The sequence below is a fragment of the Misgurnus anguillicaudatus genome, chromosome 20, assembly GCF_027580225.2.
Source record: "Misgurnus anguillicaudatus chromosome 20, ASM2758022v2, whole genome shotgun sequence".
NCBI classification, from domain to species: Eukaryota; Metazoa; Chordata; class Actinopteri; order Cypriniformes; family Cobitidae; genus Misgurnus; species Misgurnus anguillicaudatus.
Genome location: NC_073356.2, coordinates 14587909 through 14606821, shown reverse-complemented (window position 1 = coordinate 14606821; position 18913 = coordinate 14587909). Strand labels below are relative to the sequence as shown.

Here is an 18913-nt window from a genome sequence, read left to right as displayed (position 1 = left end):
TTATTGTTTCATGTCAAACCTTGAGGTTAAATTGGAGCCTGTGGCTATTATACAGCCGGCCTGCTCCATCGATGTCTCTTACCGGAAACCCAAGGCATGATGGGGTCGTCTGTTTTGCTGCTCTGAGGTCGGACCTCTACTTCACCTCAGTGGGCTTTTCCCCAAAATCCTAAAATGCAAGTTTACTGTAGGTCACCAACACAATCGTATAATTAAGACAGAAATCGTAAATATTTTTGTGTGTGTGTGTGTATTTTGCTGATTAATAATAAATAAAGGTAAGCATGAGTATGTTCAAAGTAGTATTTTTATAATTGTAACAATAAACTGCATAGTTTAAAGGTTGTATGGTGATGATTTACAATGGGGTTACATTTACTAATACATTTTTAAAATGCACAATGAACTAAGATGAACAATTGTATTAACATTAACAAAGAATAATAAATGCTGATAATCAATATTGTTCATTGTTAGATAATGCATTGACTAATGTATCAAATGCAACCTTATTGTAGCATTAGGAGCAATTGTCAGTTTTTCTGGTACAGTATATACTGGTACTTGTGTGTGGTGGGATGTTCACACAGGTTGCATGTGTATTACTAATAAACTTTATATTTATTTTGCATTGCAAACTTCGGATAAAGCCTTAGCATAATTTGTGATCTTTTTCCAATTACAGCATTCAAGTATCAAGTTCAGCATTTAGATTAAAATTGCTGCCATCCACATCCCCTGGGTTTAGTGCTGTCTGTGTTTTCTTTGTAATGTGAGAGTGTTTTTTCAAATATCAGTAGGAAAACTCAACACTGGCTGTATTGGGTCAACCAAGGCCATTCTCAGTTTAATGAAAATGGCTCAATGGCAAAGAGAAGTATAAATTACTATTTCTGTCATTGTTTTGAACTGCTTTATCATGAGGCCTCGATTTCATGGTTCCATCTGCCTTAAGTGCCCCCCAAAAGTATGTGGACACTTGTATGAATGTAACTATATTACATTTACATTGTAAGCAAACAAATGATGCCAGACCTCAGTCATTTATTTTATTGAGTATTATGTTTTCTGTTGGTCAAACATTAGTTAAACACATCTGGTGCTTATGTGATAAACTACACCTGTGGTTATGTGTTAATAGGACACATTTGTGAACTTAAAGGGAATATATCAAAAATCTTGTTGGTCTAATGATTATGAAGTGATTGCAGTCTTTTTTTAAATTAACCATGGTTTTATTATAGTAAAAGTGTAGTAATCATGTTTTGGTGTATTGATTATCATTTGTAAAAATAAAACAATGGTGTCACTGCAGGAAATTGTGTTAACCATTATTAACTATAGTAACCATGATTTTATTTTGTTTTATTTAAATATTTTTTTTCGTAAGTGATCGCTTAAAAGTATTGAAAAAAGTCATAGATTGTGATGCCATGCAATTGATTTTTCCCCATGTAACGTTAGTGACATTTATACGTTTCAATGTGTGCATAGTCCTTCTTTCAAAGAAAGTCTAAAACAAGAATTGGTATTAATAAAAAATAGGCACACAAAAAATGTGAATCTTGCGTAGCTTGGGTGGGTAACCATAGCAACTGTAACGCCCGCTTTTATTTAGCGATCAAAGCTACAGCGACACGAGTATTTTCATTATTTAACATTTTAAAATAGATTTTTGTATGACAAATAATTTATAAAAACACACAAAACCTTTAAAAAATTGCGCTCAAAGTTAGGGACTCTTAAAAGTCGTAGAAATAATTCGCACTTTTTATATCTTACCCTGTTTTCGTATGAACTCGACCATCTATTTTTAGGTCTCAGTAATTTAAAAAAAGGTTTCCAAAATATTTTTATTTGCTTTGTGAAATTCAATAGTCCACGAGGAGCTCGTGCTGTACGCAGCGGGAGAGAGCCATTTGGGATAAACCGTGCTGGAGTGTTGAGTTCTGCAGTCTCAAGGAACAGTGAACCCCGGTCTGATCTCAGGTCAGAATCAATCGGATTTATGTTCAGGAGCTGGATTTATTCCGGTCGGTTTTATGATAATAGGCTAATATCAACTGGAACCGGGATAACTTTTTGAAGATGGAGCTGAGGGCAAATCTGCTTGTCCTGTGTGTTGCGTTTTTTGGCCACTTCGCCGCATCATCTGAATTCAAAGGTGGGTTGATTATTTAATTCTCATAAATCTTAATATATTACTTATTACTTTTACGTCTAAATGTTACTTTCAATGCTACAATTAAATCGTATTTCAATATCAATTTCACAATTTTGGATTGTTGCAAAGCAGCTTTACACTACAGAAACAGTAGACAAAACTCTGTAGAAATGAGGAAAAAGAAATGGTAGAGAAACTGAGAAAATACACATGCTAACAGTAAAAAGAATTGTATGTCATGTTGACAACAGTTGGTGGTGGGTGGTGTGACGTTTATTGAAACTTAGTGTTAAATACTCACTGATGGGGTCAATAGGTTACTTGCACTCTTCACTCCTCACTTTAATTCACCTCCATTGTCTCTCCGATGCCCATAAAACTCAGTGAGATAATGTAGGCTGATGCAAATCAATGAAAGTCGTAAAAATAATGCCTCTACATCTTGTTAATGTTACAGAAGTAATGCAGTAACGTTAGTGATGTTGGCTTATAAAGCAAATCAACTGTTTTCATTCTTTAAGTCAATTGAACAACCACAGAGATGCATAAAATTAGTGACATTGAAAAATTGCAGAACACTTAATTTTTTCTTTATACCATAAATACTTTTCTTGTAACTCCAAACATAAAAAACACATTAAAGTATTGGAAAAGTTGTTGTCTACTCTGTGTTTATTGGCGTGTAAAACATCAGCGTTATGACATAAGCTTGCTTGGGGTCAAATATTAATGACAATATAGTTTAACATTCACTAAAGTGTAAAATCCTTTAAGTTTTCAAAGATGCCTGAGTCCACAAAGGATACTGTAATCTACGGAGAAAATGGAAGACAGTTCCTTTCCCCATTTGGATTTGGAATCAGATATCAGATGAGGAATGACCCTTTGAGGAGTCATACAGAAAGGAACAAGGCAGATTTAAAAAAAATATATAATTACTTTTTAGAATTAAGTTATGAACAAGTATTTCATTTCTTTTTCTTTTTATAAACACATTTAGCTTAAACAGTTGCATGAATTATCTTTGTAGGCACAGCATTAGCCTATATATCTCTTGGGACTTGAACCTATGACCTTAGGGTTGTTGGTACCAATTGGGCTTATTATGAGTATTTTATGCCATTGGATACAAAGTTGGAGCAATGCTCCCTCTGTACAACATGCATTTGCACTTTCACAAGCCCTGAAGGCACCTTTATTCACCTTTCAATTATATATAGCGATAGAGTTACATTGTGCCTTCCCATCACATAATGTGATCATCTAAACTACTACCTATTCTTCACCTCATCATCATTGTTGTGAGAACAATGGTCGGATCCCATGAACGATCGGGATCATATCGAGTCCCAGAAAAAGCAGATTAGACATTAATACATAAAGTAGATATAAAGTAGACTTTGTCTTTCACTGCTGGTACTGGATTCTCCCATAATGACTTGGATCTGGAGCAAATTCCACGCTTATCTTCTATTAACGGGATGTTGTAGAAGGGCACAGGATGATGTGTAAAACTCGTTCATGAGCAATACTGCACGGCAACCAATAAGTTGTCAGTTTTATGATTTGAGTTTTAGTTTAATGTCAAATTTTAGTTTTTGTTGCAGAGAAGAGTGACAAACTTTTCTCCCATTTCATTATAACACGGCTCTTTTGAATGCTTAATTGGCCAACATTTGCAGGTTTGTTATTCCCAGATAACAACCGCTCAAAACTAATAAAACACGGTAACACGAATGCAACAAATCATTTTGCCAGGTAAAGTTTAATATTACACAAAAATTACACTGTAAAAAATACTTTGCTGCCCCAAATTTCCTTGTTGAATAAACTCGGATTTACAAGTAATTTCAACTTACTATTATTTATCTTGACTAGAGATGAGTTGTTATAACTACAGGTGAGTTGTTATAACTTATAAAATTAAGTTGACTTTTCTCAACTTTATTTTATAAGTTGTGACAACTCATCTCTGTTGACATGACTTATAAATCTGAGTTGATTTAACAAAAAAAATTTAAGGCAGTAAATATTTTTACAGTGTAATAAATATGTATTTTAATAACATATATGACATTATTTTTACAAATGATTAACCCAAGTAGTGTTTTTTTTACATTTTAACTTCTTGTCTTCTCCTAAAATCGAAAGTAAACAGGTTTTCCTCGCAAAAGGTCTGCATTCGTTATCGTTAGTAGGTAAATAACTGTGTAATAAGCGGGATAATGTACAGGCAGCAAACAGCCGGTTGTTATCGCAGAAATAAGCCTAAACAGTGTGATCAGGATATATATATGAAGAGTTTCGTTGCAAAACGAGATAAATCCATTTTTTAACATTTTTGTCAAAACATGTTTATTATTATGTTATCATGTTATTCTTTTGTTTTATGGTGCTACTTAGCTGAATTTTTTAATTTATTAAGTTTTAAAAAAAAACAAACCAACTGCATTTGCATTCAAATTAATTGGAATGAACAACCAAAAAACTAGATTTCTGAACAATTAAAAAAACGGTGATTATCTCGTTTTGCAACGAAACTCTTCATATACAGTCTTGTATCACACTGCTTATTTCTGTGAAAACAACTGGCTGCCCATACCAGTGTTTCACAATCCTTGTCTTCGAGGACCCCCTCCCAGAAAGTTTTAGATGTCTCCTTATTCAAAACACCTGAACAACTCATCAGCCTCCTTCCAAAATGTCTCCCTAACAAGCTAATGAGTTAAATCATGTGTGTTAATAAAAGAGACATCTAAAACATTCTGGAAGGGGGTACTCGAAGATCCAAAATTGAGATACACTGGCCTATACATTCTCCCTTACATACATAACAAAGTTTGTATACTCTTGCCTTCTATATGATGCTTGGTTTTTAGAAACTTGGCTGTGTAGACTTGACAGCAGAATCCTTGTTTGCCGCATTTCCATCAGCTGCAGAAAACAGTGAGGTTGCAAACACTTTTATTCTCCTTTTAAATCATTTTTCACTTTTTGACTCAATCCAGCACAGTTTGTATGAGGTTGATTTGCTGTTTAACATTAATTACCTTTTCACAGATAGTTTAGAGAACTTTGCTCAGCATACCAAACTCATCCCTTCATGCTTTTCAAGCACACTGCAAAGACACAAATAAACAGCTGGAATCCTAGGATGGCGTGCTGTGCAGCGGTGCTATGGCAGACAGCTAAACCACTTCACAGACCCTGCTTGCTGTTGCCTCCCCCCAAAAGTCAACATTAGCTATCTAAAGGAAATGTGTGTTGTGTTGGTCTTTGGTTGTCCGCCCAGAACAGAGACAGCCTATCAGACAGCAGGATTCAGGGGGGAGAAAGAGTAACCAGAACTAAAATAAAGATGCCATAAAAGAACCATTTTTGGTTCCCCAAATAACAATTTATACAGAGAGTCTTCAATAAAGCATTTTTTCAAACCTATTATTAAAAAAATTATTTCTCTCTCTTAGTGATAAATTTGTTGGCGTTAAATGACGCTCATCAGACGGCTGCAGCTATAGAGAATTTATCTGGAGCGCTGCAGACAGTGGGAGATCTGTACATCACCTCCACTTTCATGCTGCCACCCAAACTCGGCGGGGTTTTGTTTGGCCTCTACGACAAGGAGGACAACAAGAAGTACCTGGAGATTGCTGCCATAGGCAAGATCAACAAAAGTAGGAGCATGTTTTAGTCACTATATCATTTACGTACATTTTGTGAAATGAATCGTTTATGGCTGTACCAGGGCTAAATGTTTGCTTTCGCCTATTTCAGTACTTGTTCGATACTTGCGGTCTGATGGAAAAGCCCATTCTGTCAATTTACAAAATCCTCTCCTTGCTGAGGGACGCGCACAGTCACTCATTCTCAGAGTGGGTGGCCTGAGAAAAAATCACATAAACCTTGAACTTTACGTGAACTGCCGATTGGTCGACTCTGCTCAGGGTCTTCCTTCATTTGTCGGCCTTCCGTCGAAAGCTGAATCGGTGGATGTTCGCACCGGACAGAAGTCTTACGCCAGGATACAGGTGATTTGTTCAAATAAAGAGTAGATATGACTTCTCCCAGTCTTAAAAACCTGACTGTACCGTATTGTTCTGGTTATCCCATGAGACACTTATTTTGATGAAGCTGTAGATTTGACTGTGGGAAGATGTACAAAATGTTTAAAAAAGTGTAAATTCCTTTTTAATATTTCAGGGCTCAGTGGAGTCTGTTAAACTGGCGCTGGGGGGATCTCTGGCTACAGCTGGTCTTCTTATTGACTGTCCAATCCAAGGAGATTCAGCTATAAACAATGCAGGTATGATTGACTCTTCTGACTGCCGCTCATAGACCTTAAATGTATTAAAATGCATACTGTATATCATAAACATACTGTACATCTGACTGATTTACAATGTAATGTCATCTGTAATGTCACACTGCCCTCTTGTGGTAATGAAAACGCCTTTGTGGAGGGACATATCTTGCTCCATTGAAGATTTTGTTCCCCATTTTCAGAAATAATTAGTATATTGTGCAGTGGCGGCTCGGGACTGCTCATCAGAGGGGCACAAATTCAAAATAAGAGTTCGGAGTGACATGTGTGTTGCTCGTGTTTTCAAAATATGTGTTTGTTGCGTCATGTGAACCATGTGCATCACGTGTTTTGTCAAAATAAGTGCCTGCTGCACACGCGTTAAAACCGTTTATGATAAAAGAGACGCTCACGTTCACAAAATACATGCAAGACACTCACTTAACACTAAACTCTAATTACGCGTGAGATTATGCGAGTGTCTGGCAAACGCGAGTGTCTCTTTTATCATAAACCCTTATTTTGACAAAACATGTGATGCACATAGGATATCTCAATGCGCAGAACACATATTTTGACATAATGAACCACACACATGACGGACTACATACATGTTGTGATGAACTTTGCATCGAGCGCCCTCGAAAAAAGCCGCCACTGATATTGTGTAAGAGTTTCGGCCACCATGCATAGGAAAAAATTTGCCAACCAGAAAACAATGACTTTAATAGCAAGCTACCAACTTCAGTAAAGTACAATTTACTTAAAACAATCATGAACTGTTGAAAATGCAAAAAATAGGTGACTTACTTTAAAATTATTTGATTGAAGTGTATTAAATTCTTTGTGAATACTCATTAAACATAATTATTTGTGACTTTACAGTAACCAGTGATATAAACGCCATCCTTGGTAAATATCAGAAACATTACAAAGATTGTTAAATTCATATGAGAATTAAATTATCTTCATGTCTGTAATGCTGCACTGTTCTAATAAAAACATCTTATTTGGTCAGGTGATCAAACCAAAGCTTTGATTGGACAGTTAGTCATCTTTAATCAGATCATGGGAGAACTTAGAGAAGATATCAGAGAGCAGGTAAGACAGAGACATAGAGGAATTCATGAATGAATAAATAATTTACAAACACAGGAGTGAGTGAATCAAATCAATCATATTCTTTCAAAGTTTATCTTATTATTATCTCTAATTAGTCCATTATGTCTTCCAGACTAAAGAGATGTCTCTCATCAGGAACACAATCCTGGAATGCCAAGCGTGTGGTTAGTAATAAAGAACATTGCTTGAATGAAATGATTTTCATAAGCATCTCTAAAGCTTATTTAATAATAAACTTCAGCATGTTAGATAACATCTTAGCTCATTATGTATCTTTCTCTCTTTCTCTCTCTGTCTGTCAGGGTTTCATGAACCTCAGTCACGCTGTCAGCCGAACCCTTGCTACAGTGGCGTGACCTGCTTAGAGGTCATGATGTATCCAGGGTATCAGTGTGGTCCCTGTCCAGAGGGAATGACTGGCAATGGAACACACTGTCAAGACATTGATGAGGTTAACTAAACTTTATATTTTGTTTTGTGGGTTGAATCAGTGTGCATTATTAAAGGGGACATATCATGAAAATCTGACTTTTTTCATGTTTAAGTGCTATAATTGGGTCCCCAGTGCTTTTATCAACCTAGAAAATGTGAAAAAGATCAACCCAGTAACTTAGTTTTAGTAAACCATTTTCTGCAAGCATGTGAAAAAATAGGTCATTGAAATTTGGCTCCCCCTATGAGGTCAGAAGGGGATAATACCGCCCCTTACTCTCCACTATCCAACCACGGCACTGGCATTTAGTGCAGAGATCAGCTCATTTGCATATTAAAGGACACACCCAAAATGGCACATTTTTGCTCACACCTACAAAGTGGCAATTTTAACATGTTATAATAAATGATCTATATGGTATTTTGAGTTAAAACTTCACATACGTATTCTGGAGACACCAAAGATTTATTTTACATCTTAAAAAAGTCTTGTGAAATGTCCCCTTAAATGAAGTTAACATTAAATTAAAACTCATATTCTAGAAGTGTTGTTGCAAATGCTGTATAAACTTTAACTATAAGCTTATTCAAATATTTATATAATTTTTTATAGGCTAAATGAGATAAAAAATAAGAGACCACTTCAAAATTATTTTCAGATTTTAAGTTTACTATTTATAGGTGCAAGTAAAATTATCATTTTTGTTTCATTTTGTCAACAACATTTTTGAAAAATAATGTTTTTATTTGCATGAACCGGACAAACTAACAAAAAGATGCAATGTTTTCAGATTTTGAATACTGCAAAAAAGTTTATATTAATAAAAAAAACACAATGCTAAATGTTTTAACATGTAGTTTAGGAACTTGATGGAATGACATCTTTCATCTGTCTTAGCATGCGCTCTTGTCTTTTACATTGTCTTTATTGTCACTCCCGATGTTTCCTTTTGGAATTTAACGGGTACTGGACTGAAATTGTCACAATACATGATGATATGATGATAAAGGCAAAACAGTTTTTTCGTGGCTGTATATACGGGTGATTCTCACGAAAACTTGGTTTTAAAAATGTCAAGCATGAAAATGTAAAAATTGCTTAAATTTACTTTTTTTCCCACCAGACATTGAAAAACAAAGTCTGGAGTAAATGGGAACATTCATTTAAAAACTTTTACTTATCATTTAACACTTTTTGTAACATAATTAAAAAAATTAGTCCTAAAAAATCTCATTACCGCAACAGTCAGAAAACATCAACACTGACATATTTTCAAAATGACATGACAAACCTGAAAGAACATAATTTTGAGATTCTGCACATGCATTTAAAATCAAAGTATTATGCTTCTATTAATTAAATTAACATTTAATAAGCATCTGTTGCGGTAATGATAATCAAAATGTTGTGTAAGCATTCTGACAAGACAATATTTCAAATTAACTGTAAAAAATGATCTTACCTGGTTGCCATCTTGAAGTAACTGGTCCATGTGCTTGGTCACTCAAAATCAAACTTTATTAAAATTCTGTATGTGTGATTAAACTGTTCTCAAAAAGTGTTGCGGAGGATGAGAACATCAGGCATGGACACATTATTTTCCTAATTTTTCTTCATTATTATTATACATGAATATTCAGTAAATATTTTTTCTGTCATCTAAAGTAGTCTAGCAAAACATCCATTTATTTTTTTTCTTAATATTTTTGTGTTAATTTGATTAAATTACAACATAACGCATGTTCAAACACAGCCGGACACATTGCGGTAATGAGAATTTCAGCAGAAAATGAGATAAAATTTACAGTTATAAATTCTTATGTTGAAATCACACATTGTGCAAGGTAGAACACAGTATTGTGTTAATTCTGATGCTTTTTAATGTTACTATATTACACATTTTAAAGCTAAAATCATTAGTGCCGTGGTGTTTCAATAGTTTCGTGAGAATCACCCATACACTGTATGTAGGTATCTATGATATATATGTTAAACTACATAACTATGTTCCGTTTTCTCTTTCTACAAACTCTTTCTCACAGTGCATCGCTCAGCCCTGTTTCTCTGCAGATTTGTGTGTGAACACAGCTAAAGGTTTCACCTGTGAGAGATGTCCAAAAGGATTCACTGGTCCAACACTCAAGGGAGTGGGTTTGGAGTTTGCCAAGAGCCACAAGCAGGTAAAAATCCCCAATGTCTTGATATTTCATTAGTGATTTTAGCTGTGGTTTTAACACGGTGGCTTCTTTGTTTAACTGTGACTTTCAGGAGTGTGTTGACATCGATGAGTGCGTTGATCACTCGGGTGATTGTGTGCCCAATTCAGACTGTATCAATACAGTGGTGAGTAAATCAAAGTTTTGAAAAGGCAGAATGATGATTACCAACTTCACCAATCACTACTAATGCACCATTTTTATAGGGATCGTTCATGTGTGGTCAGTGTAAAGCAGGATTTGTGGGTAATCAAACCGCAGGATGTTTTGCGAGAAGGACGTGTGCTACCCTGGGCTTTGACCCCTGTGATGTGAACGCACACTGTGTGATGGGCCGCAACGGTGACATTTCATGTGTGGTGAGATCAATTTATTAATTCAGTATTAATGATGTTTGCTTTTACTACTAAAGATTCGTTAATAGTTTGCTTCTTTTGAAATCTCGCCATTGTGAGTTCACATGCCTGATCTTTCTGTCCTCTTTAAATCTTACAGTGTAATGTTGGATGGGCAGGTAATGGAAATACCTGTGGTCCAGACTCTGACATTGATGGTTACCCTGATGAGCCTCTACCATGTATTGACAATGACAAACACTGCAGAGTGGTAAATATTCAACATAACTTTTGCATGACATTTTGTCTTCTTTTTAATATTTTACAGCTCTGAAAAATTGGATGGTTTGATGTAAAGTAGCTTAAGGACAGGACAGACTATTACACAGTATACAGTACACATAACACAAAAGAAGGAAGTTTTAACAATTTAAAGACTTTATATATATAACAACAGCATATAGTGAACAGGGTCTTGTCAAGCTCCATAAAGAACATGTCAAAGGATCATGTGATGTGTGTAATCACCAAATTTTCACTGGGTTTTAATGGCAGGACAAAAGATTGGTTTACATTTCTTTGGTGATCTAATCCTTAAAGGATTAGTCCATTTTCTTAAAAGAAAAATCCAGATAATTTACTCACCACCATGTCATCCAAAATGTTGATGTCTTTCTTTGTTCAGTTGAGAAGAAATTATGTTTTTTGAGGAAAACATTGCAGGATTTTTCTCATTTTAATGGACTTTAATAGAGCCCAACATTTAATACTTAACTCAACACTTAACAGTTTTTTTCAACGGAGTTTCAAAGGACTATAAACGATCCCAAAACGAGGCATAAGGGTCTTATCTAGCGAAACGATTGTCATTTTTGACAAGAAAAATAAAAAATATGCCCTTTTAAAGCACAACTTTTCGTTTAGGTCCGGTCCAGCGCGACCTAACGTAAATGCGTAGTGACGTAGAGAGGTCACGTGTTACATATATAAAACGCACATTTGCGGACCATTTTAAACAATAAACTGACACAAAGACATTAATTAGTATCAGTTAACACACAACAACGTAGGAACGGTCCTCTTTCAACACACTTGTAAACACTGGGGCGGAGTTTCGCGTTCGTCCTCTATGACCTCTTGACGTGATGACGTATTGCGTCGGGTCACGCTGACGCATCACGACCGGATCTAGAATAGAAGCTGCGGTTCAAAAGTGTATATCTGTTATTTTTCTTGTCATAAATGACAATTGTTTTGCTAGATAAGACCCTTATGCCTCGTCTGGGATTGTTTATAGTCCTTTGAAACTCCGTTGAAAAAAACTGTTAAGTGTTGAGTTAAGTGTTAAATGTTGGGCTCTATTAAAGTCCATTAAAATTAGAAAAATCCTGCATTGTTTTCCTCAAAAAACATAATTTCTTCTCGACTGAACAAAGAAAGACATCAACATTTTGGATGACATGGTGGTGAGTACATTATCTGGATTTTTCTTTTAAGAAAATGGACTAATCCTTTAACAGGAAGACAAAACATATTGTATATAGGTTCAGTTGTGCATTTTGTCTATATAATATGCATATTAAAAATGTAAAATCACTGTGTAGGACAACTGTGTGAATACACCGAACTCTGGGCAGGAGGACACAGATGGAGATGGCATTGGCGATCAGTGTGATGACGATGCAGATGGAGATGGAATTAAGAACGTTGAGGTTTTTGTTGAAAAGAGTTATTAAACAACAAAATATTTGATTGATCATGATTGAGCATATTTACTGTTTATTAGAAACATAAAGTCCATAGGACAGATTCTAATCAATGGCTACTATAATATATTCAGGACAACTGTCGTCTGGTGCCTAATAAAGACCAGCAAAACTCGGACACAGACTCCTATGGTGATGCTTGTGATAACTGTCCCAGTGTTCCCAACGGAGATCAGCTTGATAGTGACGGGAACGGCAAAGGAGACATCTGTGACAATGACATTGATGGAGATGGTGCAGTTACCCCATCTTTACGTCTGTGTGTGCATTACATAGTGTTTTCCATTTCCTTTAGTGTACTGTACTATATTTCTTCATAGGAATTCCTAATGTGTTGGATAACTGTCCAAAGATGCCCAACCCCATGCAGACAGACCGAGATGGAGATGGTGTGGGTGATGCATGTGACAGCTGTCCTGAGGTCAATGACCCATTGCAGGTAAGACGAACAGAACAATCGAACAGCAAATGTAAAATCTATTGGAGACATATTAAAGGGCCCATATTATGCAAAATCCACTTTTACAAGGTGTTTGGACATAAATTTGGGTTAGCAGTGTGTGAACAACCCTACAATTATAAAAATCCACCCACTCCTCCTTTGTTAATCCACATTATACCAGAGCATTCTTATTAGACATGCCGTTTTGATTCTCTTGTTAATGTGACATCACACTGATGAAGCCCCACCCACGGCCACTGACTAACTGGTTAACTTTACTCAAAAGCTTTTCTAAATGTGTTTGTTAGCATGTTGTAGTACTAATGCGGCTTATTGTCCCAGACTGTATTCACAGGAATCCGATCTGTTTTTAACCAAAAGCTGTAGCTCATTTGCATTTAAAGGTACGCCCATGAAAACAGGGGCATTTTTGACATGCTATAACAAATGTGGGGTATTTTGAGCTGAAACTTCACAGACACATTCTAGGCACACCTGAGACTTATATTACATCTTGTAAAAATGGGAATAATATTGGCAAATATATTACTGGCCAGCAAGTTTGAAATTACATTTTATATTAGATTATAGCTTTATAAGGAATTCTAGTGTCAGAGATGTGCAGAGACACCCTTACGTGGTGATTTGGGAGACGTTTGAGGAACCCGCAGAATTGACTGGAATTGACTGGACAGAAACATCTAATAATAAAGACTTCCCTTAACATAAACATCTTATAAATAACCAAAAGGCAAGCATTATTAGGCCTTATTAGCCATTTCAGCCATTGAGTGGGCCATTATATACAGTACTGTGTATACCAATCAAAACACCCGGCATGTTTGAATACAATTTTTTTTGTTATGGCTTGCCGTTTGCAGTCAGATATGGACAATGACTTAGTGGGAGACGTGTGTGATACAAACAAGGATAGGTAAGTAATCATGTCACTTATTTTACTTATTTAAGAAATGACAAACAAGGAAATACGATAATGTGTATTTTATTAATATTTGAATTCAGTTAGTTAGTTGCTAGTGTAAGTTTAATGCAATTTCATGACATATTTCTCTGAAGTGCATTCAGCATGTAAAGTACAGGTGTGATTTATACTGTATGTGTGTAGGGATGGTGATGGATATCAAGACACAAGAGATAACTGCCCTGAAGTGCCCAACAGCTCTCAGCTGGACTCAGATAATGACGGCATCGGGGACGAATGTGACGATGATGATGATAATGATGGAATTCCAGATATCCTCCCCCCTGGCCCGGATAACTGCAGACTTGTTCCCAACCCCAGCCAAAAAGACTCTGATGGTTTCACCTTAATCTCAGGCTATGTTCAGAATAGCAAACCACCATAAAATGCATATAACTGATTGTTAATTTCTAAAATGATAACTAGATTTTATTGAATTAAACATGAAAACAACGTGTTCATGAGAAAGTAACTCTGTAAATCACTGCATACTATATAAAAATCCTATATGCAGTATTAAGAGTGTAATGTGCAGTAATCTCTAAACATAACCTGTCATGCATTTATTCTCTTACTGAACCCAAATGTAATTTAGAAAAGTAACTTCCTCCTCTCCCATCAGCCAATGGAGTTGGTGATGCATGCGAGACCGACTTTGACAACGATAAGGTGAAAGACTTGTTGGATGTGTGTCCTGAAAGTGCAGAGGTCACTATGACAGATTTCAGGGCGTTTCAGACGGTCGTTCTCGACCCGGAAGGAGATGCTCAGATTGACCCCAACTGGGTGGTACTCAACCAGGTAATCATTATTATTTTTCATGTGAAGTATTTTTTAATTCTGTTTTTAGACTTATTTAGACTGTCAAGTAGTGTAAAGAAAAACAGCTCTGTGTTTTTTGTATAGGGAATGGAGATTGTGCAGACCATGAACAGTGACCCCGGTTTGGCTGTTGGTATGTACATAAAGTCCCACAGACTTTAAAAGCATTTTTAGGTTTTTACTCCATAACCAATTCAAGGGCTGCGACCTTCTAAGGACGTATTTTAAGACCGATTGCTTCACAGCAGCGCGACTTGAGGCTGGTAAGGACGTCCCGATTCAAAGGATGCTTAGAATGAAGCCTCAAAATGCGTCCTCATTTCTCCGCGATGTTAAGGATAGAACGAATGGATCCTTAACAGCCGAGGATATCCCAAGATTCATTGCGCGCCTGCAACGGCTGCATATAACGGCTGAATATTCTATAATAAACAATTAAAACCTTCATTAAATAAAAGTGTGTATTTATCAAAAAAAAGTTTGTCACTGTTTTAGTATTATAAGTTATGCGTTGTGTTAATATTATTATTTTTATGATGCATATATTTCTAAGGTTGATTAATTTAATTTAATATACTGTTGAATAGTTTAATCTACATCAACGTGTCATATTTTCTAAACTAAATTAATATTTTTCTGATTTCATATTTATTTTAATAAGTCAAAAACTTTTCCGCTATGTCCTGCTGAGAGGCGCGTGCAGCAGGTGACGCCAATTATGGGTTGTCCGAAGGTTAGACCGTCTCATTTCAGTTCTCTTCGCGAACTTCTGAGGCTGCCACCTTGAAAGACCGAGTGCTCATCTTTAAGGTCCCATGCTTATAAGGTCGCAGCTCTTGAATTGGGACACAGCTCATGTCTATTAGCTGTGAGGCCATTTACAGTATATGCTAGTGTACTTCCTAAATTAATGTTTAGCAGATGTACAAAATTATAGTCTGTTTCAATATACTAAGTAGCAAATCAGGCTTTTGCTAGGCCGAAATAAAATTATTGGCTATATTCAATACATCCAACTTTTTTCAAACGACAACAAAGGAAATTGTTGTTGTCGAACCATTTCATGGAGTTGTAAAGGTACTAATATAATTCATTCAACTTAGTATTGACATCAATTTATTTACTTGACTTACAACGTGTTAAAGGGACACTCCACTTTTTTGAAAATATGCCTATTTTCCAGCTCCCTTAGATTTTTACTGTTTTGGAATCCATTCAGCTGATCTCCGGGTCTGTCGGTACCTCTTTTAGCGTAGTTTAGCATAATCCATTAAATCTGATTAGACCATTAGCATTGCGCTAAAAAATAACCAAGGACTTTGCTGCTGTAACATGGCTGCAGCAGGCGTAGTGATATTATACACTGCCCGAAAATAGCCCCCTTGGTTACTTTCAATAGCAGGGGACTATTTTCAGGTGCTGCGTAATATCATTGCGCCTTCTGCGGTCATGGTACGGTAGCAAAGTCCTTGATTATTACACCATAATGAGAGTATAGTTTCTAGCCAAGTTTTAAATAGGAAAAATATTGAAACTCTTTGGTTATTTTTGAGCGTGATACTAATGGTCTAATCAGATTCAATGGATTGTGCTAAGCAATGCAAAAAGTGCTAGCGCCAGACCCGGACATCTGCTGAATGGATTCCAAAACGGTAAAAATCAAATGTTTAACTCTAGGGGAGCTGGAAAATTAGCATATTTTCAGTGGTGTGTCCCTTCTTAGACATCTGTTTCTGTATTAACCTCATTTTTTATTTAGGCTACACAGCATTTAACGGAGTTGATTTTGAGGGCACGATCCACGTCAACACCGCCACAGATGATGACTATGTGGGCTTCATCTTTGGATATCAGGACTCTTCCAGCTTCTATGTTGTCATGTGGAAACAGACAGAACAGACATACTGGCAGAATTTACCATTCAAAGCCTCGGCACAGCCTGGACTACAGCTTAAGGTGAGGAAAGACATGTGAAATCAATTTTAAAAAATAAAGGCTTACAAAGTTTGCGAGTTTGCCATCTGTGTTGGAGGGTAGGTACAGCAAGTCCAAATGCCCTCCTTAAGAAAACAGTCCACAAATAAATGATGCATCCGGTTCAATGTTTAGGGTCATTTACTCATTCAACTCAATTGGCTGGTGAGGTTTGGGTCAAAAGTAACACAACCAGAATTATTTTTATAAAAGGATATTTACATCTGAATGACAAATTGGATGACAGATGGAAAGGGGTGGTCTGCCGCCTTATAAGGATACTCCATATCTGGTTTGGAGGTGATCTTATTCAAAGATATAACTACCTACGCAGAAACTGGATTGAGGAAATCTGTATTAGCTCGCTGGACTCGGATAGCTCATCCAATGCCCCCTTTAACAATATTGAAAGAGTTGTTGGGCTCTTGCTGCCTGCTTTTCTTCATTATTCAGTCCAGGTCATGCACTAATAACATTAAGTACAATTTTTGTTTGGTAAATGTTGTGTATTCTGTCATAGCTTTCTCTCTATCTCACTCTTTCAGGCAGTTAAGTCCCGTACAGGCCCTGGTGAGTATCTGCGTAATGCGCTGTGGCACACAGGTGACACACCTGGGGAAGTTACTTTGCTTTGGAAAGACCCAAGAAATGTGGGATGGAAGGACAGAACATCTTATCGCTGGCACCTCGCTCACCGTCCACAGGTGGGCTACATTAGGTGAGAGTTGATTATGTCTGATCGTATGTAGAATGAACGAAGGTCTTTAAATGAAAGTTCACATATGTATTATCTATTATAGTGTCGCAGTGTCTGAGGTTCTGTACATTTTTGCATGGTGCAGGTTAAAATTGTTTGAGGGTACGGCGCTGGTGGCAGATTCGGGTGTGGTTATAGACACCACTATGAGAGGCGGGCGGTTAGGTGTCTTCTGCTTCTCTCAGGAGAACGTCATATGGTCTAATCTCGGATATCGATGCAACGGTATGTGTCATGATCTGCAAGGCTTTCTGTATTAGAGCATTCAGATTTGTCATCTGTATTTAAAGATTAAAATGAAACAAAATGAAATTAGTTAGTAGGTTTGTAACACAATTTATGATTCAGAATGAATTAATTATAAACATGTTATCAAACATATGGGGTATTCGATTAGATCCCACCATTCAAATTCACGTTTTTATTTTATTTCATTAACACTAAAACAAGAATACATTATTACCTAGAATGCTCTAAAATCAGTGTATAAATATAAGTGTATATGCAATAAAACTTAATGTCAATGTTTATTTTATAAAGTTAAGAAAATGTTTATTAATGTATATATTTCACAAAGTTTATAAAACATTAAAATTCACAGTTTTTATTTTATTTTTAGATTTGATACCAGATGATTTTGTACTCTACCAGAAGCAGATGAATCTGAGGACATAAGTTGGGCCCCCCATCCCTCTTAGTTTGTGTTTGTATATTTGTGTGTGTGTGATTGTTGAGAGGAGTAAGATTTTTATCCTGTGAACGATTTAAAAGTACATTTTAGTGCCGACAAACAAAAATGTACAATATGCTGGCCAGGTATGCATTGTGTATTAATAATGTGTTATAATATGAATTTTTCAATGTGGCATAAACTTTGCTATATGAGTGAGAATCAACAACAAAAATAAAATAAATATGTTGATGATTTGCTTGATTAATTCCTTTAAATGACTTATGCTTGACACCCAACAGGTCCTGAGCATTTAAAACAATTATAAACCAAATGCAAATACAGTAATTATATACTGTATTTATTAGTTTTTGTTTCACATCCTCTCCACGATGCATATGAACTGCCACCATTATTACGAACTGCCCCAGCAGCTGTGAACCTGGAGCGTTATAAGTATTATTGTTATTTTTTAATATTATAGTATTATTGTTTTGATGTTGGTCATATGTGCTTTAATATGTTGATGTTTGTTTATATTGGTGCTGATTATTGAAGGAGTGCAACGAATACAAAAGTATTTCCTAAAGGACATATAAATAAATTAATATTAATCTTTTATTAAATATGATACATATGTTGCTCACAGTGATAAACTGTGTTATAAATGCTGATATAGTTATGCTACATTTTTATCACTCTTTATCAAATGAATGTAAACATCTCTGGTAAATTTTACACTTTCCTATCACAACATATGGAGTTGTTTTTTTAATCCATTAACTTTTTGAATTTAGTGGCTCCTCAGCTCCCCAGCCTCATGGGATAGAAATATGCATACTTATAAATCTCAGCATAAGCAGCAAATAACCTGAATGCACTGTTTTATTGCATATTGAGGTTTGGGGCATACCACAGATTTTTTGCATT

The 18913-nt window shown here is 35.9% G+C and overlaps 1 protein-coding gene across 2 annotated transcripts; it reads left to right on the top strand.

The window, feature by feature from the left end:
• The first annotated feature begins 1922 nt into the window (after positions 1–1922).
• On the top strand, positions 1923–18235 carry thbs3b (thrombospondin 3b). 2 transcript variants are annotated; one of them, XM_055220535.2, is made up of 23 exons: positions 1923–2164; positions 5632–5838; positions 5939–6192; positions 6365–6467; positions 7350–7376; positions 7483–7565; positions 7699–7750; positions 7889–8037; positions 10062–10199; positions 10288–10362; positions 10442–10594; positions 10731–10841; positions 12175–12282; positions 12411–12570; positions 12657–12775; positions 13660–13712; positions 13905–14098; positions 14383–14561; positions 14667–14715; positions 16342–16538; positions 17102–17274; positions 17399–17538; positions 17933–18235. In XM_055220535.2, exons 1-23 carry the CDS (start codon positions 2089–2091, stop codon positions 17986–17988), a joined length of 2856 nt encoding a protein of 951 aa, XP_055076510.2. In that variant the 5' UTR covers positions 1923–2088; the 3' UTR covers positions 17989–18235. The 2 variants fall into 2 exon arrangements, with proteins under 2 accessions (XP_055076510.2, XP_055076511.2); XM_055220536.2 differs by lacking the exon at positions 1923–2164 and adding an exon at positions 5036–5115.
• Positions 18236–18913: the final 678 nt, after the last annotated feature.